This window comes from Megalobrama amblycephala, linkage group LG12 (genome assembly GCF_018812025.1).
Source record: "Megalobrama amblycephala isolate DHTTF-2021 linkage group LG12, ASM1881202v1, whole genome shotgun sequence".
Classification (NCBI taxonomy): Eukaryota; Metazoa; Chordata; class Actinopteri; order Cypriniformes; family Xenocyprididae; genus Megalobrama; species Megalobrama amblycephala.
The window spans coordinates 28,665,767-28,693,744 of record NC_063055.1 but is presented as its reverse complement, the minus strand read 5'-3'; the positions used below and the strand labels follow the sequence as shown (position 1 = coordinate 28,693,744).

General features: G+C 38.1%; 1 protein-coding gene across 2 annotated transcripts; it reads left to right on the top strand.

The window, feature by feature from the left end:
- On the top strand, window positions 1-27,087 carry cabp1a (calcium binding protein 1a). Of its 2 annotated transcripts, none has more exons than XM_048210391.1 (7): window positions 1-1,088; window positions 22,352-22,382; window positions 22,600-22,743; window positions 22,828-22,937; window positions 23,021-23,095; window positions 23,674-23,746; window positions 26,035-27,087. In XM_048210391.1, exons 1-7 carry the CDS (start codon window positions 396-398, stop codon window positions 26,058-26,060), a joined length of 1,152 nt encoding a protein of 383 aa, XP_048066348.1. In that variant the 5' UTR covers window positions 1-395; the 3' UTR covers window positions 26,061-27,087. The 2 variants fall into 2 exon arrangements, with proteins under 2 accessions (XP_048066348.1, XP_048066349.1); XM_048210392.1 differs by lacking the exon at window positions 1-1,088 and adding an exon at window positions 21,431-22,260.
- The last annotated feature ends 891 nt before the right edge of the window (window positions 27,088-27,978 follow it).

Genomic DNA, 27,978 nt, shown 5'->3' with positions numbered 1-27,978 from the left:
CAATGAGAGAGGGATCCTTTCCATATGTTTTTGGTCCATACATTGCATGTTGTGTTGTGTCACCCACAGGCATCTGATGATGCACACCATACGTTCCACGTGTCCTCTCTCTCGCCTTCTCTCTCTCTCTCTGAATCTTTTTTTGGTTTATTTCCTAGCCCATCTCCCCTTACCTACGCGTCCTACCAGAATAGCTCTTATACCGCCTTACGGAGCAATCAGGTGGCACCAACTCAGAGAGGAGATCTCGACAGCATCATTTCAAGCCCAACATGCCATCGAGGAGGTGCCGATGCACTCTCAGCACTCTACGCTGGGCTATTCTATTCAATCGATAATAATATGACACCTCAGAGGTCAGCCTTTACCTTCAAGGGCATTTTATTAAGCTGAGGATGAGTTTCACGCTCCCCAAAAGCGAATCGACGACCTCCTTACTGAGATCCTCTGCACCGGCCAGGAGCGCGGCTCAGCCGCCCGATCATCCCGGAGCCCGGCGGATACACCATCAGCGATCCGCGGCGGCGGCATCTGGAGCGGAGCCGGCGGATTGCGATGCGAGCTCACGGAGACCCCTGTGTCACCCCTCACTTGTCGGTACCCGGAATAGCGCAGAGAAGAGCCACCCACAACACTCCCACTCCCATGGACACACTCTTTCCACGGCTCACAGTCAGGAGGACCTGTCGGAGCTTCCAGGTGGAAGGGAACGAAAGACAGCCAGACGGCATCATCACCAACACCATAATCGTCATCATCATCATCATCATCATCATCACCGCCACCGGTCCACCCGGGACGATCTGCCCCAAGAGCCCCGACCCAAACACTCTCACGCCGCTCGCATGCCCACCAGAACTCAGTCTTTTTCCGAGTCCAGGGACGAAACGTCTCTCTTTTTTGAGTCACCTCAACTGGCTCGACCGGGATCGTCAACGAGCAGAGAGGCGTGTCCACCCTCCACCGCCTCATCCTCGCCGGTGCCCGCATCCTCCAGCCGCTCCTCCCGGAGATCGGGGAGGTCCAGCGCAGCATCTTCTGAAGCGGATTTCAACCTGCGCCCGTTCCTCAGCTCAGTGTTTGGACAGGTAAGGCCGAACACACGCTGAGAATACGACTTTTTAAAGAGCTGTTATTTAAATAGTAGCTTTAATTAAGCAGCATTTATGGGGCCAAACACGTCAATGACATAAACTTTATGCTACGAGTAAATTATATTAGACATGATTTTATTAGCAAAGTGCTTAAACGTCATAAATTACTTGTAGGCTCATATAAATGATTACAGTTCTGTCACCAAGTTTATTGGGTGGATTCTTAGCTAACAACGAACGTTCCCACTAGCCTATTTTCACAACATTTTTTAAATGTTATTTAAATGTTAAGATAAAACATTCTTTAAATAACATATAGAAGGTTCTCATAACATTATTAATATTTGAATGGTATCTCATGATGTTGAGAGAAATGTTTGTTCTGTCTTTATGATGTTGTTTCTTGAACGTTCTCATAATTGAGAGAAAAGGTTCTCAGAACAACATTTTCAGAACATCCTTATGATGTTATTTGTGCTTGATAAATATTCTTATAATGTTGACAGAAAATGTCCTTAGAACAACATTCTCGCGATGTCTTTATGATGTTATTTGTTGAATGTCAACATTAACCTTCTTGGAATATTACAAATAGGCATAAATTATTAAAGAATGTTATATTGCAAGTAAAAATGGTTAGGAGAATGTTGTACTAACATTATCATAACCTTTTAAGTAATGTTCTATCACGACAAGAAAACTGGATATTTTAGATACATTGCAAATCACTGTTCCCACAACGTTTTTAGAACATAAGTTTGTTAGCTGGAGTATAGTCAGAAGCACATAATGACTCTTGTGTAAATAAAGTTGTTTCTGAGGGAAATTTTGATCGAAGGTTTGCATATGCTGTGACTAAAGTCAGGATTAGGGTATGTTTAATGGTAGGAATAAGTTTGAGTTAAATTTCGCAGTAGTATTGGGTTTCTGGGTTTCTAGATAGTTAAATCCCTTTTTGTGTGTTCCACAAGAACAGTTGAGTCTATCAAAAAGCTTTTGATACTTTTTGTACAGCATGGTCTTAACATTATCAGATATAAATATGCTGAATTGTGTAGGAAGAGTTAGAAAGAGTTTGTTTAAAATTCACAATGGCAGCAGACAATGTCATATTGTGTGTATAACAATGGATGTTATCATATTTCATATGATCAAATAAAGAGGGCACATTTAATCTGAAAATCCTCTGAGCCCCTTCATTTTTGGGTCACACTTGGTGCCTTCACGGTCAAAAGTGACTGAAGCCTTGATATGTAACTTTTTTTTTCAGGAAAATGTAATATATTTTCCAATAATATTTTTTGATTATTATTTAGAATTTTTATGATATTATGCAATAATATACATTTTTTATGAGTTATTTTTTCATTAAAATTAATATAATTAAAAATATCAATAAATGTAATATTTCAGATTAAAATAGAGTGAAGGCCTACAACATATCCAAATCATGTCCATGATTTTTTTTGTGTTCACATATCTAATGCGACGAAAGTCACCAAGTGTCATCGCATTCCGATGAAGCAAAAAAATAAATAAATAAATAAAAAATTCCATTCACTTTCTATGTCTGTCATTTTTGACCGCGAAGGTACCAAGTGTTACTTTTTATTTTTCGATCCTTTAACATATCCAAATCATGGCCATGATTTTTTTTGTGTTAAAGGTGCCCTAGATTCAAAAATTGAATTTACCTCGGCATAGTTAAATAACAAGAGTTCAGTACATGGAAAAGACATACAGTGAGTCTCAAACTCCATTGTTTCCTCCTTCTTATATAAATCTCATTTGTTTAAAAGACCTCTGAAGAACAGGTGAATCTCAACATAACACCGACTGTTACGTAACAGTCGGGGTGTACGCCCCCAATATTTGCATATGCCAGCCCATGTTCCCAACATTATGAAAGGCATTAGACAAGGGCAGCCAGTATAAACGCGATGATCGCGTAAACAATTGGCTGATGTTTTTAAGGCCCTACCTCGTGCACAGATGATGTATATTAATAATATTCTTTTCAGTGCACCTAATAAATAGTCTTTTATCAGTTAGTAAAGACAGTTTCAAGTAATATTGCAAAAATGTATAAAACAAAACATCCTCTGTACCACCTTTAAGTTTACAGACATTTATTCTACCATAAAACACAGCACAATGTAATGCACAATTAAAAATATGAATAAAACACCTTACAAAAAAAAAAAAAATTCTTCTTATGAATTGTACATTAGGCCATATTTTACAGGCATTTCTTAAAGGTGCCATCGAATTGAAAATTGAATTTACCTCGGCATAGTTGAATAACGAGTTCAGTACATGGAAATGACATACAGTGAGTCTCAAACTCCATTGTTTCTTCCTTCTTATATAAATCTCATTTGTTTAAAAGACCTCAGAAGAACAGGCGAATTTCAACATAACACCGACTGTTACGTAACAGTCGGGGTGTACGCCCCCAATATTTGCATATGCCAGCTCATGTTCAAGGCATTACACAAGGGCAGCCAGTATTAACGTCTGGATCTGTGCACAGCCGAATCATCAGACTAGGTAAGCAAGCAAGAACAATAGCGAAAAATGGCAGATGGAGCAATAATAACTGACATGATCCATGATAACATGATATTTTTAGTGATATTTGTAAATTTTTTAAATGTTTCGTTAGCATGTTGCTAATGTACTGTTAAATGTGGTAAAAGTTACCATCGTTTCTTACTGTATTCACGGAGACAAGAGCCGTCGTTATTTTCATTTTTTAAACACTTGCAGTCTGTATAATTCATAAACACAACTTCATTCTTTATAAATCTCTCCAACAGTGTAGCATTAGCCGTTAGCCACGGAGCACTATCAAACTCATTCAGAATCAATGTAAACATCAAAATAAACACTGTACTTACGCGATTAGACATGCTGCATGACGAACACTTTGTAAAGATCCATTTTGAGGGTTATATTAGCTGTGTGAACTTTGTTTATAGCTGTTTAAGGCAAGATATTTAAAGGGGCCACGCTGCATAAATTGGCGCGTTTATAATGATGCCCCAAAATAGGCAGTTAAAAAAATTAATAAAAAAAAATCTATGGGGTATTTTGAGCTGAAACTTCACAGACACATTCAGGGGACACCTAAGACTTATATTACATCTTTTGAAAACATGTTCTTGGGCACCTTTAACATAGCTAATGCGGCAGATGTCACTAAGTGCACAGCAAAATCAACTCTGCTTAGAGTACATATGGTCGCTCTCTAAATAGTGTTAAAGTAACACTGAAGCAGAGTTAAAGTCAGTTGTAGTTTTTGTTTCTCTCTTTTTTTCAGTGATTCTGCTTGTTAACAGCAGGTGTTCATCACTAATGCTCAATCAATGTTACAACCACACCTGTCCTGGACTCCATTTCCCATGTTCCTCCTTGTTCATCACCTGTTTGCACTTCCCTCATCAGTCTTCCCGCCATTCCTGGATTCCCTGCACCTGGTCCTCGTCATTAGCACTCCCTTTAAGTTGGACTCACTCCCTGCACTCCCTGTCTGTTCTTATTGTTATGTTAAATGTGTGTATGGTTCTCTGCCTTCCTTTTGATAATAAAACCCAGCTCTGCTGAAGTCCGTGAACGCCTCCTCTTTACCGCAACCTACACTACTGTGACAGCCATCACCTAATTAATTGCTTAATTATCTCATTAACTTTAACTCTGCTTCAGTGTTACTTTAACACTACTTAGAGAGGGACCATATGTACTCTAAGCAGAGTTGATTTAACTCTGGGGATTTTGCTGTGTGTCATCCCATTACAATGAATCAAACATTTTTAAAAAATTCATAACATAATTTTTTTGGGTCAGTTTTCAGTCAATTTAGTTTCATCATATAGTGGTGTTGCTGCAGCATTTTTTTTTAACAAAATTCATAATGGCAGATGGGCAGGGTGACTGTAGTTGCGGCCACATTAGCAACATTTTTGTACAATTTTGAAGGCCAAAAAGTCCATTGTCTATTGTCATTAGTGAATAAGCAGAGCTCACACAGAAGACACTTTTAAACCCAAGCAGCATTCTGTGCGTCATGTGGTGGATCCTCATGACCAACTTGAACTCGCTGCGAAATCTGTGTGGGAAAATCTGTCGCCCTCATGTGAAAAGCCTGATTGTGTGAATTCCTATTGAAATCACATTTCACCCTCAAATATTTGCAAGGTAAATTGGACCACATCTTTAGAGTTAAAAGAGCCAATCACCTATTTATTTATTCAAGAATATGGATACGCATTAGCTGGATCATCCAGAAAAATACTATTTTGTTGACTGATTTGTGATAAGTGACACAATTTACGATGCCATCGTTATTACTGATTTAAAATATCTTATTGAAACAAAATTTTGACAAACAGTTTCCATAGATTTCATACTGTCCCCATTCAAGTCTAAAAATAGCTGCCTGTGGGAATTACGAATTTGGCTGCTGAGACTTGTTTATCATTCAGCTTTGACCTGATGAATCTAAGAAACCAGTATCATGATATCTCATACACAATATTTTGGCATATGATACCATAATATGAAACAGTATCTGTGTCTTGTGTACCTGAATTTGCAAATTTGATTGACTTTAGAAGATTTTTTTAAATTAAAGGTGCCCTAGAATTAAAAATTGAATTTATCTTGGCATAGTTGAATAACAAGAGTTCAGTACATGGAAATGACATACAGTGAGTCTCAAACTCCATTGTTTCCTCCTTCTTATATAAATCTCATTTGTTTAAAAGACCTCCGAAGAACAGGCGAATCTCAACATAACACCGACTGTTACGTAACAGTCGGGATCATTAATATGTACGCCCCCAATATTTGCATATGCCAGCTCATGTTCAAGCATTACACAAGGGCAGGACGTCTGGATGTGCACAGCTGAATCAACAGACTAGGTAAGCAAGCAAGGACAATAGCGAAAAATGGCAGATGGAGCAATAATAACTGACATGATCCATGATAACATGATATTTTTAGTGATATTTGTAAATTGTCTTTCTAAATGTTTCGTTAGCATGTTGCTAATGTACTGTTAAATGTGGTTAAAGTTACCATAGTTTCTTACTGTATTCACGGAGACAAGACTGTCGTTATTTTCATTTTTTAAACACTTGCAGTCTGTATAAATCATAAACACAACTTCATTCTTTATAAATCTCTCCAACAGTGTGTAATGTTAGCTTTAGCCACGGAGCACCATCAAACTTACGCGATTAGACATGCTGCATGACGAACACTTTGTAAAGAACAATTTTGAGGGTTATATTAGCTGTCAGGGGCGGACTGGCCATCGGGAGCACCGGGACATTTCCCGGTGGCCTGATGGTCATTCTGGCCTGCCGGCTGTCGCTGTGCTGTCGATCAGACTGACGTGCAATAGGCTGTATGCAACTGCGAATTAATTGACGCACTTATGAATCTACGAATCAGGCGATCGCGGAGTGAAAATGACACCACCACATGACCCAACATCAGCGAAGCACTGCCTAATTGGCTATATAGAGGCAGGCTTTATCTTGAAAAATAGTGCAAAAAATGGAGCGTAAACGCAAAGGAGGAGCAGAGAGGGAACGCATTAAAAGGAGAAAAGCCCTGGCCACAGACGCAGCAAGTTGCTGCAAAATCCCAGCCATGTTCGCCGGTAAGGGAACAGGTCGGTCAGAATTACATTTACATAATATTTACCAGGGGTGGGGAAAAAAATCGATCCGTTCGGTTCTCCACACTCGGTTCGGCACGCGCTCGGACCGCTGTTCAACGAACACTGTATCAGTGCATTCTCTTAAAGTGACAGTCTTTATATTAATTGAACAGCAACAACGAAGAAATCACTCACTGCTCTTGATTAAAAAGCTTTTGTAACTTTAATAAAGAATAATCTTTAATGTATAGTCCAAAATGCAATGCTGTTTTACATTGTTACTTTATTCAATTTCTGTACCTAAAAACTAATGCTAGACCTCCCTAAAAAAAAAAAAAAAACTGAAGTCAGTTTATTTTATTTGTATCTTTAATCTATTATATTTAATTGTGCTGTTTTTTGTAGTTAGAATATTCTAAATAATATGAGAAAATATATATATTTTTGAAAGTATAGTTTTTCCATAAATATAGCACATACAACGGCGTTGTAACAACGGTACTGAAACCGTGACTCTAAAACTATGAAACAAACCGAACCGTGAAAAAGTTGAACTGTTCCACCCCTAATATTTACTTAATCATTTGGCAGATGGACGCTTTCATCATTATTGAGTAAACATTGTTATCTGTAACATACATTGTCGTAGCTTTTGTTAAGTTTATTTTTGTTTGAGTTTCTGATACTTTTGATATACTTGAGTTGAGCGTTGGAAATATATAAAATATAGATATTTTAACATGTGAATATGTATCTTTTATTATCCCTTCTTAAAATGTGTAAGCCAATTTTATATTTGTCTTTGGTGTGGTAGTATAGATGGTCTATTCCTAGTGAGTTTTTGAGGGTTTATTTATTTATCCATTCATATTATGAATGGTAGTCTACCTGTTACATCAACTAACAGGGTTACCCTATAAGTTTAGCAGGCTGGTGGACACATGAATTTGGTGGTGGTGACTGCAGCAGCAGAGGTGGCCTGGGGTGGAGTCAAATTCCCGGCCTGATTTACTGTCCCAGTCCGCCACTGTTAGCTGTGTGAACTTTGTTTATGCTGTTTAAGGCAGTCGCGAGCTCGGTGGGCGGGGAGCATGAGCATTTAAAGGGGCCGCAGCATGAATCGGCTCATATTTAATGATGCCCCAAAATATGCAGTTAAAAAAATGTATAAAAAGACGTTCTACGGCACCTTTAAGGAACATATGATTTGCAATATTATTGGACTGAATATTAATTTACTTTCCCAATGTATCACAGTGTTCCATTATTGATCAAATTCTTTCAGACAGTAAACATCTGTTAGTTCCCACTGATTAAATGTGCTCCTCAGAGGACTGGCTCTCTAGAAAATTGCGGAAGCTTGCCTTTGGTACACGTATCACAAAAGTTTGCTTTGAAAATCAATTGCATTAATAATAAAAGAGTCTTGGCTGGAAGGATGAGCTCTGGGTGTTCCTTTGTTGCTTTAGACATCGAAAGGCTGAATGGATGAAGAATACAATGTCTGTTTGTGAAATGCAAATCTTTTTTAGGCATATCTGAAAGAGATGCTGTGTATAAATGATTAAAAGCTGTTGTGATGTCTGATGGCACCGACACAATGACTTTGATGCGGTAATAAAACATCACACACAAATACACACATTCATTTGCAGCTGTACTAATGTGGTTCATCCTATTATTGGTATCCAGGAAGCTTTTAAAACTGACATATAGCCACATTTTAGAATTCATGTTAATAAGATAAACAATTTTTTGAGGGTGGAAACAAACTGGAGGGTTAGTCATAAAACATGGACTAGATCAGACCAATTAATTATATCCGGCTTCAAGGTCAGAGCTATTCTCAATGAAAAAAATATAAAAAACACCACTTGTTAGATTAAAGGGGAAAGTTAACTGGTGGCTAGTTAGAAAACAGACAAATGAGACCAATTATGAATTTCGCCTTCAAGGTCAGAGCTTTTCTCACTGTACCCTCCATCTGTCATTGTTTATATTGCGATGGTTCATCTACATTGGCCTCAGTCCCTAGAAGCCCTTAGCCACTGTTATTATAAAGGGGTTTCTTACCTAAACATGCTAACAGTTAATATAAAATCACCAGTATTGCCTATACTGCATCATTCATGTCTAAAATGTTGGAGTATTTCATTGGCATTCATAGAGGAATCTCACATCACTGGAAGAAACCTTCTGTTTGCAAGTATGTTGTTTAGGCTGTCAGACTCAGACGCTGTATGAATCAGTGAGGCTGGCTTACAGTCTCTCACTGCGTGTGTGTGTAAACACAATTTACCAGAAATGCAGTGTAACAGGCTCCAGATCACAGGGGTGACACACTGTCTATTTGTCTGTCTGAATCCCCAACACACTGCCTAGACAGGGTGTTGAAAAAGACTGGCAAAATTCTCCATGGATGACAATGCGACTCTTTGCCTTCATAAGTCTAATAAATGTCAAACCAGATATGGTCTCCCCTTCTCTTTAATGCTATTCTTAGCCTCACACCCCTTTGTGCATGTGTGTCATTCCTCCGATATGTTGTTGTCAAACACGCCCCTCCTCCTTTTCTCTTACTGATGTGTTTTTTGAGGTTACAGTGACCTTGGCATTGTCTTCTGGGAGATCAAGAACCAGATACTTGAGGGTGTGAAGATGGATGAAATACGGCTTTTTTTAATTCTAGTGTCAATATTTTAGCCAGTGTGTAATGCAGAGTGGTAAAGAACTTGAGTAAATGTAATTAGTTACTGTACTTAAAGGGATAGTTCACCCAAAAATGAAAATTTGATGTTTATCTGCTTACCCCTAGGGCATCCAAGATGAGGGTGACTTTGTTTCTTCAGTAGAACACAAATGATGATTTTTAACTCCAACCTTTGCAGTCTGTCAGTTGTATAATGCATGGCAATGGGAACTTCGTCTATAAGAGTAAAAAAAAAACATGCACAGACAAATCCAAATTAAACCCTGCGGCTCATGACGACACATTGATGTCCTAAGACCCAAAAGATCGGTTTGTGTGAGAAACCAAACAGTATTTATATAATTTTTTACCTCTAAAACACCACCATGTCCAACTGCCTTGAGCATCCGGTTGGTGAGGTTTGAAAACACGCTCTGGTGACGGAAGTGATCTCTCGCGTGTATATGTCAATGAGTGCGAGATATCACTTCTGCCATCAGAGTGGCTACCGATCAGAGTGTTTTGCTCTGTCTTGTCATCAGAAAAGCCCAAAAAAGAAAGAAAACCTGACAGTGGACACATATCTGGATTGAATGAAGAGGACAGTATGGACTGTCAAAGAGAAATGAGGTAAAATATAGTTTTTATTTGACGTTTATTTGACCTTTTTTCCACTCTGTGGCAGTCCCTCAAGAAAACATCATAAAGGCAGGAGTATTGCTGCCATAGCTCCACGAACATTTCCTCCATTTTAAAATTCCCCCTAGCAGGACCAGACCAATACCACTGTCTCTCTGTCGTTTCTGCATGTTTGAACACATGTGCGAAAACGCTTCTGTGCTTCTATTGGCCATTGTCACAGATGTAACAGAACTTGTCGACCAGAAAAAAAATTAAACATGCTAGTCTTGCTGTCGTGACATTGTGAAGCATCGCAGATGTGGCATCGGTTGTTGTCGATAGAATCTTTTGTTGTTTACGAACACCCTACGTCAAGCAGATTGTGCCAAAATCGGGCTAGAATCGTGTAGTCTGGACTGGGCATTAAATGTTACAGTCATCATTATGACAGCTTGTTCATTCATTTTAATGTGCTAAAGTTTAAGCTTGGGTAAAGCGAAAACAAAAAAGCAAAATAGAATTCTTAAGAAATGCCTGTAAAAATATGGCCTACTGTACCATTTATAAGAAGAAATTTTCTTTTTGTAATAGTTATAGTTATAATAGTTATAATGTCAAATTAGGTAACTACATTAAATAAACATGATGACTGAACATAATCTCATAAAGAAAAATTAACCTATTAATTCTATGAATTCAGTTTCTGTGAACTTACCTAAAACATTTATGTTATATGCTGTCAGTTAATTGTCAATTTCAGTATCTAAGCAATATAACATACAAATGCCTAGATTCTTATAAGCTCATGTTGCACATAACATAAATATCTATGTGTAGATAATTATAACAGAAAAGTGTTAGTATTAGTTTAAAGTCTCAGCAAAACGGAAGTTCATCATCTCTTGTGACGAACATCCGAGTGAAATTGACTATCGGAAAAGAAAAAGAAAAAAAATGTATGCATGGACTTGGCTCTATCCTTTGGTTGCTGATTGTATGGAGGCGGATCTGAATGTGAGTTTGCAGTCGATTGTCTGGCATATCACCTGAGAGAAGTTTGTCGTTTCACCATTTTTTTCACCTTTGAGTTTTGATTAAAAAAAAAGTTTAAATATTAAGTTCAGAATAAGATCAATAACATGCATTTAGAAAATAGATAGGGTGCATTTTGTATGTCATTTACATAGAAAGATCATCTTTAAACATCTTCACCATGTGGTCACATCTCTGTTGGTTCACCTATTGTGTAATGATCATTCTTTATTAGTTAAGCTCAAATTAGCTTCAGAGCTTCTCTCTGTCAAGAAGTGTTTATAGGTTAATTAAACACCTTTATCTCTTCACACTTTCTTCACAAGTCTCTCTCACAAATTTAATTCTTTCTCATGACTTTTTCTAAAACAGTGTTTCCCAACGTTTATGTCTTATGTACTTCATCAGCCACATCAAGGCCCAAATATTCTTTCATAACAAAAACTAGAAATGTTTTCATATTAATGTGCCCCTATTATGCTTTTTCCAGATATTACAGTGGTGATCAGAATTATTGGCACCCTTGGTAAATATGATCAAAGATGACTATAAAAATAAATCTGCATTGTTTATCCTTTTGATCTTTAATTCTTAAAATTAGCAAAAGTCTAACCTTTCATTGAAGGAAAAGAATTGAAAGTGTGTGTGTGGGGGGGGATCACATTATGAAATAAATGTTTTTCTTCAAAACATGTTGGCCACAATTATTGGCACCCCTAGAATATTTATGAGTAAAATATCTCTGAAGTATATTCCCATTCATATTTACATTTTTTTAGCACACCAGGGTGATCATGAACATGAAATTGTCCAGCCATGACTTCCTGTTCCACAGGAGAATAAACATGAGGAAACACAAAGGCCAAATTCCCTTAATCATTCATCACAATGAGTAAAACCAAAGAATATAGTTTTGATGTGCAGCAAAAGATTGTTGAGCTTCACAAAATAGAAAGTGGCTGTAAGAAAATACCTAAAACATTGAAACATTTCCACTATCAGGGCAATAATTAAGAAGTTCCAATCAACAAAAGATGTTAAAAATCTGCCTGGAAGAGGACGTGTGTCTAAATCGTCCTAATGCGTGGTGAGAAGGAAAGTTTGAGAGGCCAAAGACTCTCCAAGGATCACAGTTGGAGAATTGCAGAGATTAGTTGAGTCTTGAGTCTCAGAAAGCCTTAAAAAATGATCAAACAGCACCTACATCCCCACAAGTTGTTCGGGAGGGTTTCAAGAAAAATCCTCTGCTCTCATCCAGAAACAATCTCCAGCATATTCAGTTGTCAGTCAAGAGTGGAACTTCAAACTGGACCAGCTTCTATGGTCAGATAAAACTAAAAAAAGAGCTTTTTGGCAGCAAACCCACCAGATGGGTTTGGTGCACACATGGATAAAAAGTACCCCATGCCCACAGTTAAATATACTGCTGGATCTTTAATGTTGTGGGCCTATTTTTCTGCTGGAGGTCCTGGACATCTTGTTCAGATACATAGTATCATGGATTCTATCAAATACCAACAGATAAAAATTCAAAACCTGACCGCCTCTGCTAGAAATCCAACAATGGGCCATGGTTGGATCTTCCATCAGGACAATGACCCAAAACAAACATCAAAACCAACACAAAAATGTGTCACTGAGCCCAAAATGAAGCTTCTGCCATGGCCATCCCAGTCCCCCGACCTGAACCCTAAAGAAAATGAGTGGAGTAAACTGAAGAGAAGAAGCACTAACATGGAACTGGGAATCTGAAGGTTCTGGAGATATTCTGCATGAAGGAATGGTCTCTGATCTCTTGTCAGGTGTTCTCCAAATTCATCAGGCATTATAGAAGAAGAGTGAGAGCTGTTTTCTTGGCAAAAGGAGGTTGCAAAAATTATTGAATAAAAGGGTGCCAATAATTGTGGCCAACGTGTTTTGTAGATAAACATTTATTTCATAATGTGACTTCCCCCCACTTTCAATTCTTTTTCTTCAATGAAAGGTTAGACTTTTGCTAATTTTAAGAATTAAAGATCAAGATCAAAATGCAGTTCTTTTCACCCAAAAGAAAGAACTGCCTGAAATGAGTCAGCAATTCCAGTCTTACTTCTTGCACAATCCTACAAAGGTTTGTAAAAAAAAATTGCATATTATTTGTCATTGTTTATATTGTGATGGTTCATCTACATTTGCCTCAGTCTCTAGAAGCCCTGTCTTCATTGGCTGCCAGCGAACAACCTCTATTTTGACCCTCAAACACTGTAGTTGTAGCTGAGGCCTGGAAGAGGTTGGTTTGTGTTGTTGACATGTTAAGAAGAAGTTGTTTTCTGCACTTTACACGCACTTCCAAAGGAATAGGACTCATGCTCGAATTGATACTGTAAAATCGACGCCATTGTTATTGTTTGTTTCACTGTGTATACAACTGATGAAATTCAGATATGCTAATAGACGTTTTGTTTCCGACACGCTGTAAGCAGTAGACCATTCACAACAGACTGAGCCATCTGACCAATTAGAGCAGAGTATGCTCTTGGAAAGGAGGGGTTTAGAGAGACCGAATCCTTTATTGAGTTTCTTATGGAAACCGTTTGGGAATCGCAGCTTTCTTTTTCCAAGCCTTGCCTCATCTTTATCCTGTTACAATAATGCACCAGTATTATGACCTTAGGAACTGCTTTTGCTGTTGATTTTTTTTTTGCCTATGCACATTTTTGTTTGTGCACAGGTGGAAACAGGTGTACATTTGAGGATTATGAAAGATATTGTGTGATATATGCATAGCGTTGCAGTGGTATTTGAGTATGTGTTGAGCTTGCGACTGTGTCTTCTGACAGGATGAGAAGTGACAGTTAAAAGTAGGTTGCGCACTGAAGTTCACAGAGCGCTTGAAAAGGGGATGGAGGGATAGATAAAACTAACATATCAGAGGAGAAGAGGCAGAGAAGGGCTTCAGCCCCTGAATCTGTTTCTCAGGATGAATCATCTCATGGAGAAAAACGAGGGGAAAATAGAGATGGATGGAGTATGACAGATAAAAAGATGTGCATATGTGTGTGTGTGTGTGTGAGAGAGAGAGAGAGAGAGAGAGAGAGAGGGAAAGAAAGAGATTCTTAGAGAACAAAATGAGAGCCAGAAAATAACATTTATCTGTGTGTCACAGATAACCGAGCTACATAAACAGAAGCACCATTAATTGGCCTCTGTATCCACTCAATAAGCTTTGATGTCATAGTCATGGCTTATATATAAAAGCATGGCTATGACATTTCTGAAAGGTTTATGAATACTTTTAAGCTCAGAATAAAAGACGAGGACAGCAACGGCAACCTGCAATATGACAATTTGTGTACTAAGATGCTATACCATGGTACTTTGATACTATGGTACTGAATGATTGCCATATTCATGTACCATGGTATTTAGTGCTCAACTCAACTGGAGAGTTGCAACTCAAAAGTGGGTTGTATAGTTCTGTTCTGATGGGATCGTAAAGAGAAGAGGAAAACAATGCTTCACAGAGTTGTTCTGTAGCCACTCCTTTGTTATCTTGGCTGTGTGCTTAGGGTCATTGTCCTGTTGGAAGATGAACCTTCGCCCCAGTCTGAGGTCCAGAGTACTCTGGAGCAGATTTTCATCAAGGATGTCTCTGTACATTGCTGCATTAATCTTTTCCTCGATCCTGACTAGTCTCCCAGTTCCAGGCACTGAAAAAAAAATCCCACAGCATGATGCTGCCAACACCATGCTTCATTGTAGGGATGGTATTGAGCGGTGCCTGGTTTCCTCCAGACATGACACTTGCTATTCAGGCCAAAGAGTTCAATCTTTGTTTCATCAGACCAGATGTTTCTCATGGTCTGAGAGTCCTCCAGGTGTCTTTTGGCAAACCCCAGGCGGGCTGTCATGTGCCTTTTACTGAGGATTGGCTTCCGTCTGGCCACTCTACCATACAGGCCTGACTGGTGGAGTGCTGCAGAGATGGTTGTTCTTCTGGAAGGTTCTCTTCTCTCCACAGAGAAACGCTGGAGCTCTGTCAGAGTGACCATCTTGGTCACTTCCCTGACTAAGGCCCTTCTCCCCCGATCGCTCAGTTTGGCCCGGTTGGCCCGCTCTAGGAAGAGTCCTGGTGGTTCCAAACTTCTTCCATTTATGGATGATGGAGGCCACTGTGCTCATTGGGACCTTCAATGCTGCAGAATTTTTTTTGTACCCTTCCCCAGATCTGTGCCTCGATACAATCCTGTCTTGGAGGTCTACAGACAATTCCTTGGGCTTCATGGCTTGGTTTGTGCTCTGACATGCACTGTTAACTGTGGGACCTAATATAGACATGTGTGTGCCTTTCCAAATCATGTCCAGTCAACTGAATTTACCACAGATGGACTCTAATCAAGTTGTAGAAACATCTCAAAGATGATCAGTGGAATTCAAGGTCAATTTTGAGTGTCATGGCAAAGGCTGTGAATACTTATGTACATGTGATTTTTTTTCATTTTTTATTTTTAATAAATTTGCAAAGATTTTGCAATTATTGGGTAACACTTTATTTTGATGGTCCCTTTTAGACATTCTGATGACTATAAGTAACGTTGCACTTACATGTCAACTAACTCTCATTAGAGCAGGGGTGGGGAACGTTGATCCTGGAGGGCCATTGTCCTGCAGAGTTTAGCTCCAACCCTGAAAAAAACACATTTACCTGCCTGTAACTTTAGTAATCCTGAAGACCTTGATTAGCTTCAGGTGTGTTTAATTAGGGTTTGAGCTAAACTCTGCAGGACAATGGCCCTCCAGGATCAACATTCCCCACCCCTGCATTAGAGTATTAGTAGAGTATTAGTAGACAGTCACCAGCTCTGTCACCTCCTCTGTACTACATCTCCCATCACCCTCCTTGGCTCCCACCTGCACATCTTTCAAAATTACCTGCACCTGCCAGCGATCACTCTTATTATCAGCACTATAAGAATACTCACCTTGTCTTCCCTTGCCAGTCTCGTTTAGCATTAGTTTGTTTTACTTGGTCGACCACTCTCCTATGGATTTCTACTACAATATTCTCCAGCGTACTCCAAAGTGTATTCTCCAGTGACATTCTCCCACGATATCCCCCAGCAAGTGTCTCCAGCGTTTGTCTCCTATGTTCTCCTCTCCCATGTGTTCACCCGATGTCTGTTTGTCTGCTCACTGCTGTCAATAAACACTCTGTCACCCATTACTATATGTCCCCAATCATTCTGGCCGAACCTGGGTTCAGGGTTTGAGCCTGGGCCACGAATGCCAATCCACCCTGGTCGCCCGAGTTGCTGGCACCACCCTGGTCTTCTGAACTGCTGGTTCAACCCTGGCTCCCTGAGCTGCTGGCTCCACACCGGAGGCTTCATAACCTGCCTACACCGCCCCGCCCCGTTCTCCTTCATGTCAAGATTTCAGGACCTCGCCTACCGGGAGGGGGGAGTACTGTCACAGTCACCAGCTCTGTCACCTGCTCCATAATACATCTCCCATCATCCTTCATGGCTCCCACCAGCTCGTCTTTCACGATCACCAGCAAATGCACCTGCCAGTGATCACTCTCATCATCAGCACTATAAGAACACTCACCTTGTCTTCTCTTGCTGTCCAGTTTCGTTAAATGGTGGACCACTGGTGGACCATTCTCCTACGGATTACTCCAGCGATATTCTCCTGCGTACTTCTAAGTGTATCCTCCAGCAAGTGTTTCCTATGTTCTCCGCTCCCATGTGTTCACCCGATGTCTTTTTGTCTGCTCACTGCTGTCAGTAAACACCCTGTCACCCATACTGTCTCCGGGTCCCCAGTTCCATAACAACTGTCTGCTTAATATCTGCTGACACTTTATTTTGATGCTCCCCAGCAGACATTATACTGATGATAAGTAACTTTGCAACATGTCTACTCATTCTACTAAACCTAACCCATTATTCTACTAACCCTAACAGTTTATTAATACTCTAATGAGAGTTAGATGACATGTAGGTGCAACATTATTAATAGTCAACAGAATGTCTAAGGGGACCATCAAAACAAATTGTAACCAAATATAATTTCTAAAAAAGCAGATAATCAGAATCAGTAAAACAATAGCGGCATTGGTTGATTTTACATTTAGAAACAAAATGTATGCATATACTGTACACAGCCTAATTGTCCATTTTCCAGTAAGCCCGTGTTATTTTAAGAGGGTTTTTTAAAAAATGCAGAGAATCACTGATCTGAAAGGTACTTCAAAAAACACATATGTAATACAATGACGGCTGTCAATGCAGGACTGAAATGAAGCATGTGAACAATCTTAAGTTACATGTGAGTGTGAGTGTGTGTGGTATTTTTAGCTGTCTGTGTGAATGATTGGATTAGAAACCAGGCCTCTAGCTGTGAGAATGGTAATATGTATGTCTCAATGAGACCCACTCTCCTCCCATCCTCTAAACACACACACACACACACACACACACACACACACACACACACACACACACACACACACACACACACACACACACACAGAGTTTCTCATTAACACCCTCCTCTCTCCCATTTGCAGAGCTTTAGCTTAGTAATAGTTTTATTATTGTATTGTATTATAATTCATTTATCTTAAACCACTTTCTCTTGCCTGTGCCTACATGACTAATGAAACGCCTCATACTGCCCTGATTCCCAATGTACTGAACCCTATTTAATGATGTCTACACTTACAGAAGAAACATGTGAAACAAAAAATTCAAAAGTAAAAAAAGAGTGATGTTATGTTCTGTTTCATGATGTTTTCTCTCAATTTGTTTGAGATCCAAGCACGTCTTATGCCCCATTTCTCCGTAGCTACATTTGACTGAGTGACCTAGTTTTAGCTTTAATTATCAGTAAAGACCAGCACATTTTTGTACTATTTGTTCATACGGTCTTTGTATGAATTCAGGCTTTCAGGGCAAATCTTTGAATAATCTTAGAGCCTTGATGAATGCTGACTAACATGCCATAATGACTGCGGAAGCCTGGAATCCTCATTCTGCACGTCAAACAAAGAACGGGAGTGAATTTACATTTTGAAAGGTGTCCCAGTTATTTTCATTAGCATACGCCTTGGTTATCAACAGTTTCCAGATATAATGGTTATTAGGCTAGTGGTGCTTGCATTATTACACATATAAATAAATGATCAAAACCATGCTGCTTGTGATATTAGTGATCATACTTACAATTTTCACCTGACTGATGATCAAACAAAGAAACTGAAGGAGGAACTCAAGCCATATCTAGGGACCTAGCTGAATATAAATGGAGATTTGGAGTTTTTTTTAATTTTTTTATTTGGGTCAGTAAGCAACCACCTAGCAACCACCCATAACACCCTAGCAACTACACAGCAAAATAAAAACACCATAGCATCATGATGTCAGGTTTATGTTCGGTTCTATCAACTCTTGTTTTGACATTCTGCCTTGTTTCCGTTAGTTCCTGTTTCCCTGCTCTGATTAGTTTCAGTTTCCTCTCACGTATGGTTGATTCTTCTGTCAGGGTTGGTTTTCAATGTGTATATATACTATGTTTTATATAGATAGAATATATCCATGTTTTTTTTTTTTTATTATTACTTTTGTGTTACTATTTAATGGACTTACGTGGAGCAATGTGAACTAACAATGAACAGTTTTATTTTTATGAGCAATTTCTGAGTGAAAATTGTTTTTCAGTGTAGATAAGTATATTATTACACATTCATGTTCCATATTGATAATTTTAGCATTTTTTCCACAATTGGTTTAAATGTCGAGTTAAATATAGTTTGCCTCTCTTTAATCTATGAAGTGTTTTTGATAAAAACACATTTTTGACTTTACTATGCCCTATTGCGGCTTACACAGTAAGACTGAACACATTGAATGATTTTGTTTCCTAGTGCTATTAAACCAGATAATGTCTTTTATGTCTTTTCTGTGTCTTTGGTGTTTTTAATTGTCTCTCTCTGTGTATCTATCTCACTCTCGCCTTCCCTTCCTCTCTGTTTATAGTCGCTGTGAGAGTGTATAGATCTGAAGAGCCAGTCTACACAATGTGTTCAGTAAACTGTTATGATGAATGAATGGAAAATGTTGGCTGGATTGCTTATTTTCATTAATGGAAATGCTCTCTTTCTCTATCTGTCTCTCACACATACAAATTCACACATAGACATACAGCCCTTTCTCTGTGACATTCACAACACATGTGATGTGGCTGTGTATGAATAACATAAGCGATGTTTTGTGAGTTCATGTGTTTGTGTTATGTATAAGAGCAATGTTGAAATGCATATACAGACCTGACTTGCTGTTCTTAATGGACGAGACTTGTGGATGAGACTTAATTTTAACACCCAAAACATAGCAATGCAGAGAAAAGGGAGAATAAAGCTAAATTAGATGTTACCATATTTGTATATATAAATATATTAATCCTAAATCGTTCTTACCTTATTAACAGTGTGTCAAAGTGTTTCTATCAGTACAACATGCTATTCCTGAACTCCTGATCGACCATAACGTGAACTATTCTCTGGTGTCATTCACCCTCTGGAGTGTCTGTCTGCTTAACACAACACAAAGTATCTGTCCTCTTAAAAGAGCATGTTTAAGAGCCTGGAAAAAAGTGTTATAAAAGTGTACAGCTATAAATGTTTTTACAAAGATAGATGGTGTTAACACAAAGACATTTTTGGGGCAATGGCCTTATAATATAATTTTTGAACTACATGGCATTCTGGGTTGTGGAATCAAACATAGACATAAATGACCAGGAGACAAGTTGTAGGTTCCTCTAAATAAAACTGATATGCATAAAATATATACTTTAACACCCTGCAAGTCCTTTATCCCTTTAAAGGGTTAGTTCACCCAAAAATTAATTCATTTATTACTCACCCTCATGTCGTTCCACACCCATAAGACCTTCATTCATCTTCAGAACACAAATAAAGATATTTTAAATAAAATCTGGTGGCTTAGGATTCTATTGCCAGCAAGTTAATTTACACTTTCAGTCCCCAGAAAGATACTAAAGACATACTTAAGGGTGCGTTCACACTTGTAGTTCGGTTCGTTTGGTTCATTTGGTCCGGACCAAAGAAGAAAAAAAAAACATTTAGTCCTGGTCCGGTTAGCGTTCACATTGGCAATTTTATCACCGAACCAAAAGATACCGAACCTTAAGGCATAGGGATACATTCACAACGTGATTGGTCGGATTTTTTGACGTATTGCCTATTTTGAGACGGAACTTACCGAATATCCAAAACAGTGCTGTTTACTGAGGTAAATGCGCTCGTTGTGTGTGCGTAGCCTGCATGTGATGGTATTTTGGCCAGCTGGGAACTCGTGAAGAGCTTATAAAATGTGTAAAGTAGTCAAAACACCGGCGGGAATCCATCCGTCACACACACAAATGATCTGCTGCGTGGAGACGCGCGTCTGATGCCTGTGATGGGCAAACTCGCGACTATGACGAGAAAAACCGAAATGCGTGAGGATTCTGTCCTTTTTATGGTCTCTACTTTCTGTTTTTGGTTCGGTTACATGTGTTTGGTCCGTGTTGCGTTCATATATCATTCGAACCGCACCAGAGTTCGTTTGGAACCCTGGTGCGCACCAAACAAGCGGACCGAGACCGCTGAAAAGATGGGTCAGTAGTTCGGAGCACCAAAGTCATGTGATTTCAGCAGTTTGGCAGTTTGACATGCGATCCGAACCACTGATTCGAAACAAAAGATTTGTAAAGCTTTGAAGCAGTGTTTTGAAATCGGCCAAAAGAAAACTGTTTCAACACTGATAATAAATCATGATTCTTGAACATCAAATCAGCATATTAGAATGATTTCTGACGAATCCTGTGACACTGAAGACTAGAATGCTGAAAATTCAACAAAACAAACAGTTTTATAGTATTTTTGATCAAATAAATGCAGCCTTGGTGAGCATAGGAGACTTCTTTCAAAAAAAAAAATATATATATAGGCCTTTACTTGCATGTAAATGTTGATCAGCGAACATAAGCAGAAGCTCAACCAAACCTATACACAGAACAAACCTCTTCCGGAAGCTCAAACATGCTGAGTAAACATTGTGTGCGAGTAAAAGCCTAAATTAAATCTTTTCATCATAACGACCGATCGATTCTCTTCAGAAAATATGGACTAAACCACTCTTTATGGAGTTTTTGAAGCATCTGACAGCATTCTGTCATCAAAAAGATCTTCATTTGTGTTCTGAAGATGAACAAAAGTCTTACAGGTGTGGAACGACATGAGGGTGAGTAATTAATGACAGAATTTTCATTTTTGGGTGAACTAACCCTTTAATAACAGAAAAGGTTGTAGAACATTAAGGGCTCTAACTCCACAAACTGAATGAGGTTGAGGGGAGAAATTGGGTCCCAGGTCACTCATGACCCGAAATATGTATCTGCCAAATGAATGAATGATGTGAAAGCTCTAATTTAGAAGCATAACAAATACACGAACACACACATAGACCTACTGCAATGTCATGCACATTGTGAATGATGTGTTACTGTGAACACATACTTGCTTATGTGTGGCTTTGCCCTGGAATGTTTGATGCTACTTACGTAAGCAATTTAGTTTTTCTTATTCTGCATTCTGTCGCGTAGGCGTATGTATTTATGTCGCATAAATTGCTGCTCTTTTGTTTTGGTCTTCAATTTAGGTCGCATGTTTTTACATGCGTGCGAGCGTGAATGTCATGGTCTTACGTCAATAAAGACTGCATGTTTACACTCCTTTTATCCCCCGTGGTGAATGCTACAGCTTCTGTTCTCCATCTTTCTCCCTCTCTTTTCTCCATCGCCTTTAAAGGTTGTCACTGTTAGATGAGGACAGATGTGTCTCACTTGCTGGGATTTGTTCACTTAGCTGTGACGCTGGAGAAATGCCATTGCCACGTGACTAGGACCACCTCACCTTTTTGTAACGCACTAGTGTTCTTTCTTAAGGCTATAAAACGAGTCCTAAATACACCTTGGGTGTCTTTGAACAACTAGAAGCAACAATGTCTACTCTGGCTGGTTTGGATGCATCACTGGTTAAAGGTTTTCTAGTAATGAAGCCATCTTCAGATGAACTTTATTTCATGGATGGCCTGGATTTTATTGTGAGGGACTGAAGTTTTGATTTTTTATGCTTTTTTTTTAACCTTTGCTGATGTTGTTTTGACATTTTTTTCTCATATTTTGTTGTTGCAGAATCGAGAGTTGAGACCAGAGGAGATTGATGGTAAGTTTTTCACTCTTTTACTGTTTTTTCAGTAGCATCTGTTATTGTTAGATGATTCAAATGTAATAGTTTAAAAACACATTTTAGCTACTTTACCTTCTTCAAACCTGTATAAACTGAACAGCAATGGTAAAAATATTTGTTTATTGTTTTAATGTGTTTTACCACTGTATGTTAACATGCCATTTATGTGTTTGGTTTGTCTTGACGAGTGAAGAGTTGCGTGAAGCGTTTAAGGAGTTTGATAAAGATAAAGATGGCTTTATCGGCTGTAAAGACCTGGGGAACTGCATGAGAACTATGGGCTACATGCCCACCGAGATGGAACTAATTGAACTGAGCCAACAAATCAACATGAACTGTAAGCTTCTGGTTGCGCACAGCCATTATCTTATCAGCTACGTCTTTTCATTACGAAATATTGACATCAGTTTGTTTTTCTTAGTAGGTGGCCATGTGGATTTCGAGGACTTTGTAGGGTTGATGGGACCTAAACTCCTTGCAGAGACAGCAGACATGATCGGCATAAAAGAGCTCAGAAACGCCTTCAAAGAAGTGAGTGGAGAGTTATATAATATACAAAAAAAAAAGGAGAAAGAAATATCAAATAAAATGTTATATATATGCATTATTTTCAGTTTGACACAAATGGAGATGGTGAAATCAGCACAGGAGAGCTAAGGGAAGCTATGAGGAAGCTGCTGGGACAACAGGTCAGTGCTTTTGGTAGAGAGAATTGTAAGAATGTGACCATGAAATCAAATTAACAATTCTTATATTTATGGAATATTGCTGTATTTATTATAAATTATTTATCCGTGCATTTATAGCCTATTTATTTTTTTAAATGATGTACACTCGTAATGTTTAATTAAAATAACTTTTTACTGGCATGAGGGCGGGACAACCTGTCACTCACATGAGAGCAATAGAAAACCACAATCATCCAATCAACTTTTTTTATTCTTTCTTTCTTTTTTTGTTCGGAAAGCCATTTCACTCAGATACACATCACAATAAAAAAATAAAGGGTTAACAAAATTTACCCTTTCTGTTTCCTAAATGCATGTTATTGCTCTTATTGTGAACAATTAATCCATGCATATGTTTCTTTTCTTTTTCTTTTTTTTTTTTTTTTTTTTTGAATTTTTGATTCAAAATTTTGAAGTGGTCTGTATGACTTGTGCCCTATAAATCTTCTGAAATATTATGATAGATTTGTGTGAGGAAAAGTCAAATTTCAGTCAAATTTCTCACCTGATTTGTAACAATCTGTTCTTGTTTTTGTTAGGTCGGCCATCGAGACCTAGAGGACATACTGAGAGACATTGACTTGAATGGAGACGGCCGAGTCGACTTTGAAGGTAAGAATCTCATTAGCACTAAGTAACAGGGCCGTAACCACTTTAGACGGACAAGTTCCCCCAATGGCCAAATTGTGCTCTGTTTGCTGTTAGGATGACAAAACGTTTTAAAGGTTATATTTTTAGGCTGGTCTGCCTCAGTGGTCTAATAGCACTCTATGAGCACTCAAAATGACTGAGATGGCCAATCAAATTAAAGAAGTCGGGCGTTACTGCTCACAGAAGACGAGTGTGAATTCTAACGTTTTAGGTTTAACAGTGAAAAAGTGTGTGGTAAGATGTACAGTATAAGTGGCTAAGCGTAATATTGGACAACTGTTTCATGATATAAATGCTAAACGACTGACAGTAAAATCCAGTGGTGCAAACTTTTTAACTAAATTTCTCCGTTTTGAATTGAAAATATGCTATAATTTACATGATTTCTCCTCTTGTGCTGATTGAATAGATCATTTGAACATGGTCCTCCCAAATATCGTTAATAAAATATAATTAAAGGATTAGATCACTTTCAAATGAAAATCACCCCAAGCTTTACTCACCCTCAAGCCATCCTAGGTGTATATGACTTTCTTCTTTCTGATGAACACAATCGGAGAAATATTAATAAATATCCTGACACATCTGAGCTTTATAATGGTAGTGAACAGGGGTCACGAGTGTGAGCTGAAGAAAGTGAATCTATCCACATCCATTCATCATATACATACTCCACACGACTCTGGCAGGGTTAATAAAGGCCTTCTGAAGCGAAGCAATGCGTGTTTGTAAAAAAATATCCACATTAACAAGTTATGAAGTAAAATATCTAGTTTCTGCCAAACCGCCTTCTGTATTCAACTTATGCAGTAAGTGTAAAACTCTCGCAGTTCAAAAAGCTTACGCTACGTCCTACAGCTTCTGTATTCAACTACGGAAAAAGCTTAAAGGATTAGTTCAATTTCAAATTAAAATTTACTGATAATTTACTCACTCCTATGTCATCCAAGATGTTCATTATCTTTCTTTCTTCAGTCGAAAAGAAATTAAGGTTTTTGATGAAAACATTGCAGGATTTTTCTCCATATATTGCACTTCAATGGAGCCCAAACGGTTGAAGGTCAAAATTACAGTTTCAGTGCAGCTTCAAAATGTTCAACATGATCCCAGACGAGGAATAAGGGTCATTTTCTAAAAAAATAAATAAAAATAAAAATAAAAAAAATTATATACATTTTAACAATAAATGCTCATCTTGAACTAGCTTTCTTCTTCTTCTTCTTCTCTATTTGAATTCTGGCAGTGTAGACGCTGCTAAGTGTATTACTGCCCTCCTCAGGTCAAAGTTTGAACTAATTGTTATATACTTGCACTAGCATATTGTATATGACAATTTATTTCAAACTTTGACCTGTGGAGGGCAGTAATACACTTAGCAGCGTCTACACTGCTGGAATTCAAATAGGGAAGAAGAAGAGAGCTAGTTCAAGATGAGCATTTATGGTTAAAACGTATAAAATTTTTAATTTTTATTTTTTTAGAAAATGAGCGATGGTTTCTCTAGTAAGTTTCTCTCCATTATTTCTCGTCTAGAATCGCTGTAAACTGTAATTTTGACCTTCAACCGTTTGGGCTCCATTGAAGTCCACTAAATGGAGAATAATCCTGGAATGCTTTCATCAAAAACCTTAATTTCTTTTTGACTGAGGAAAGAAAGATATGAACATCTTGGATGACATGGGGGTGAGTAAATTATCAGGAAATTTTCATTTGAAAGTGAACTAATCCTTTAACTGATGCTACGCCAGTTACACTTTCTTCGTACATGGAATACGGAAGGCGGTCTGGCTGAAGCAGATCAAACGCAGTTTACACAAACGCATCGCTTCACTTCCGAAGGCCTTTATTAACCCCCTGGAGTCACATGGAGTACACGTTTATGATGGATGGATGGATGGATGAGGATGGAGACAATTTCTTCAGCTCATACTCATTGATCCTGCTCACTGCCATTATAAAGCTCAGATGCGTCAGGATATTTATTAATATATCTCCGATTGTATTCATCAGAAAGAAGAAAGTCATATACTCCTAGGATGGCTTGAGGGTGAGTAAAACGTGGGGTAATTTTTATTTGAAAGTGAACTAATCCTTTAAAAAGACCAATTACGCCGCCCTCAACCCAAAATCGTTGGTCCCCCCAATGTTCAAGACATAGTTACAGCCTTGCTACATAATAAAAAGCAAAAGCAGACAATAGATGCACAGTATTTTTAAGTCTCATAATGTTTTCTCTCTGTCCCTTTTAGAGTTTGTGCGAATGGTGTCCCGCTGAAAGGGCAGCGCTCATATGGTGTCTCCAACAGAAGAAAGTGAGATGCTGTACTGCTTCCTGCTGGTCAAAGCAGACAGAGTATTAGACTACTGCAAGAAAAGCCCTGCTGAGCCAGTGTTGTGTGGTATAAAAAATGAAAACTGGAGTTTTTGGAGGAAAAAAAAAAAACCTCAGCACACACACAAACAAAAAAGTATACACGTATACTGTAGCCAAGTGTCTCTGCACTTTCAACCATGCAAGACCAAACAGTTTTTTACACGCACATTAGAGTACAATGCTTGATTATGGCAATATTACATTAAGTGTTGTCCCTGATGTCTCATATATGTGTCTCTGTGTGATAATCTATTCTAGCTGAAGAAAATGATGTCTGAACGTTTTCACAGTCACACTCTGTGATTTCTAAAATGTTTTTCTTTTGTTTGCAGTAACGTAACGCAGTCTGATGCATTGGTTTCTTGATAATATGTTATATAAGTCAAGCTCACACCAGTTTTGACTCTATTATTTGTCCCATTTGACTGTTTCTGTTCTAAAATCACAGTGCATGCCTTTAAAACAAAAATATACCACTGTGCAAGATGGAACCAAATTTTGTCGATGACCTCTATAGTTTTAAAGACTTAATTTTAACACATAACTGATTGATTTCTAAGTTTAGAAATGTTTGATTCACTATTTTTAGTTATGACATACTTGTCAGACAACTCATTTCAAGCGCACATAGTTTCACTCTACACAGGCCTATTTGAATCAATGCACAATACCCAGATTTCATAAAAACGTTCAGTACCTGATCACTATATGCTTAAGAAACAGACAGTGAAGATTTATTTATTTGATTTGAGCCTCTTTATGTCTGTTTGTGTGACCAGTGTCAGAGACATTTGTAGTCTTAATTGTTATCTGATCCTATCATTGCATGCCAAAAAGACCTTCCTATGTAATATAGTGGTTTTAATACACTGTAACAAAATAAGCAAATAAAACTGTGTCTAGTAATAGCGTATATTTTTCATCACCACATCTGTGTTTAAGCTTCATTACTCTATTATTTTTTACTCCACAAAAGGTTTGCCTACCTCCGCTAAAGAAACGCTATTTATATACACAAGGAGCAACAATTTTGTTGGTGTCTGCTCAGATATTCTCCAAATCATTCAGCAACAAGCATCACTTTCCCAGCGGCTGGAACAGACTGTTCGTGTTGTCATGGCAACGGGCTTTTTCCTCCGGACCAAAACGGGACAGAATTTTCCTTCTTTTTCATTGTGAATGCAGCTAAAAATAATGCCACCGTGTGGTACAAAATAGGCAATTTACATCATGATGGTTTAACCATGCATAAATCTAAATAAAAAAAAAAAGAAAGCCTATTTTGTTGCGTTTTTAAATACATTTCATTTATAAAGAAATATATTATTGTATTAATTTAATCAATTGATCAGCATAAACTTGAATAAAACATTCTACAAGCCACTTCATGCATAGTAATGTGTTTTCAATAAATATATCGCTTCAAAAAATAATAATATTAATAATTTTCAATATTTAACATATACAATATGTTCATAATTGCTGATTTATGTTTTTATTATACAATTAATTACTATATAAGTACTAATAAACAATTATAGGTAATAAAAATTAATAAGATAACATTGCTTTTCTGTTTCTTTACGTTCAACTTTAGTATAAAACGTCAGTAACCAACAGGGTTGCCAGGTTTTCATAAAAAAAACCCTCCCAATTGCTCGTCAAAACTAGCCCAAAACTAGCCCAAGCGCATTTCAGATGAGGTCCCACGGTAAAAAAAAAAATGCGTTCCGGGGGGTAAAATCCGCATTTTTGGCGGGGCTCCCCTTGTAAAATTCGCATTCCAGGGTCTAAATATCACGTTATTTGGGGTCAATTC

Bases quoted from the DNA above. Each gene is read 5' to 3' on its own strand.
- cabp1a (XM_048210391.1), top strand. From the start codon at position 396: ATGAGTTTCACGCTCCCCAAAAGCGAATCGACGACCTCCTTACTGAGA. The intron at 23,096-23,673 runs GTCAGTGCTTTT...TGTTTTTGTTAG, and splicing joins GGAAGCTGCTGGGACAACAG to GTCGGCCATCGAGACCTAGA. The intron at 23,747-26,034 runs GTAAGAATCTCA...TGTCCCTTTTAG, and splicing joins CGGCCGAGTCGACTTTGAAG to AGTTTGTGCGAATGGTGTCC.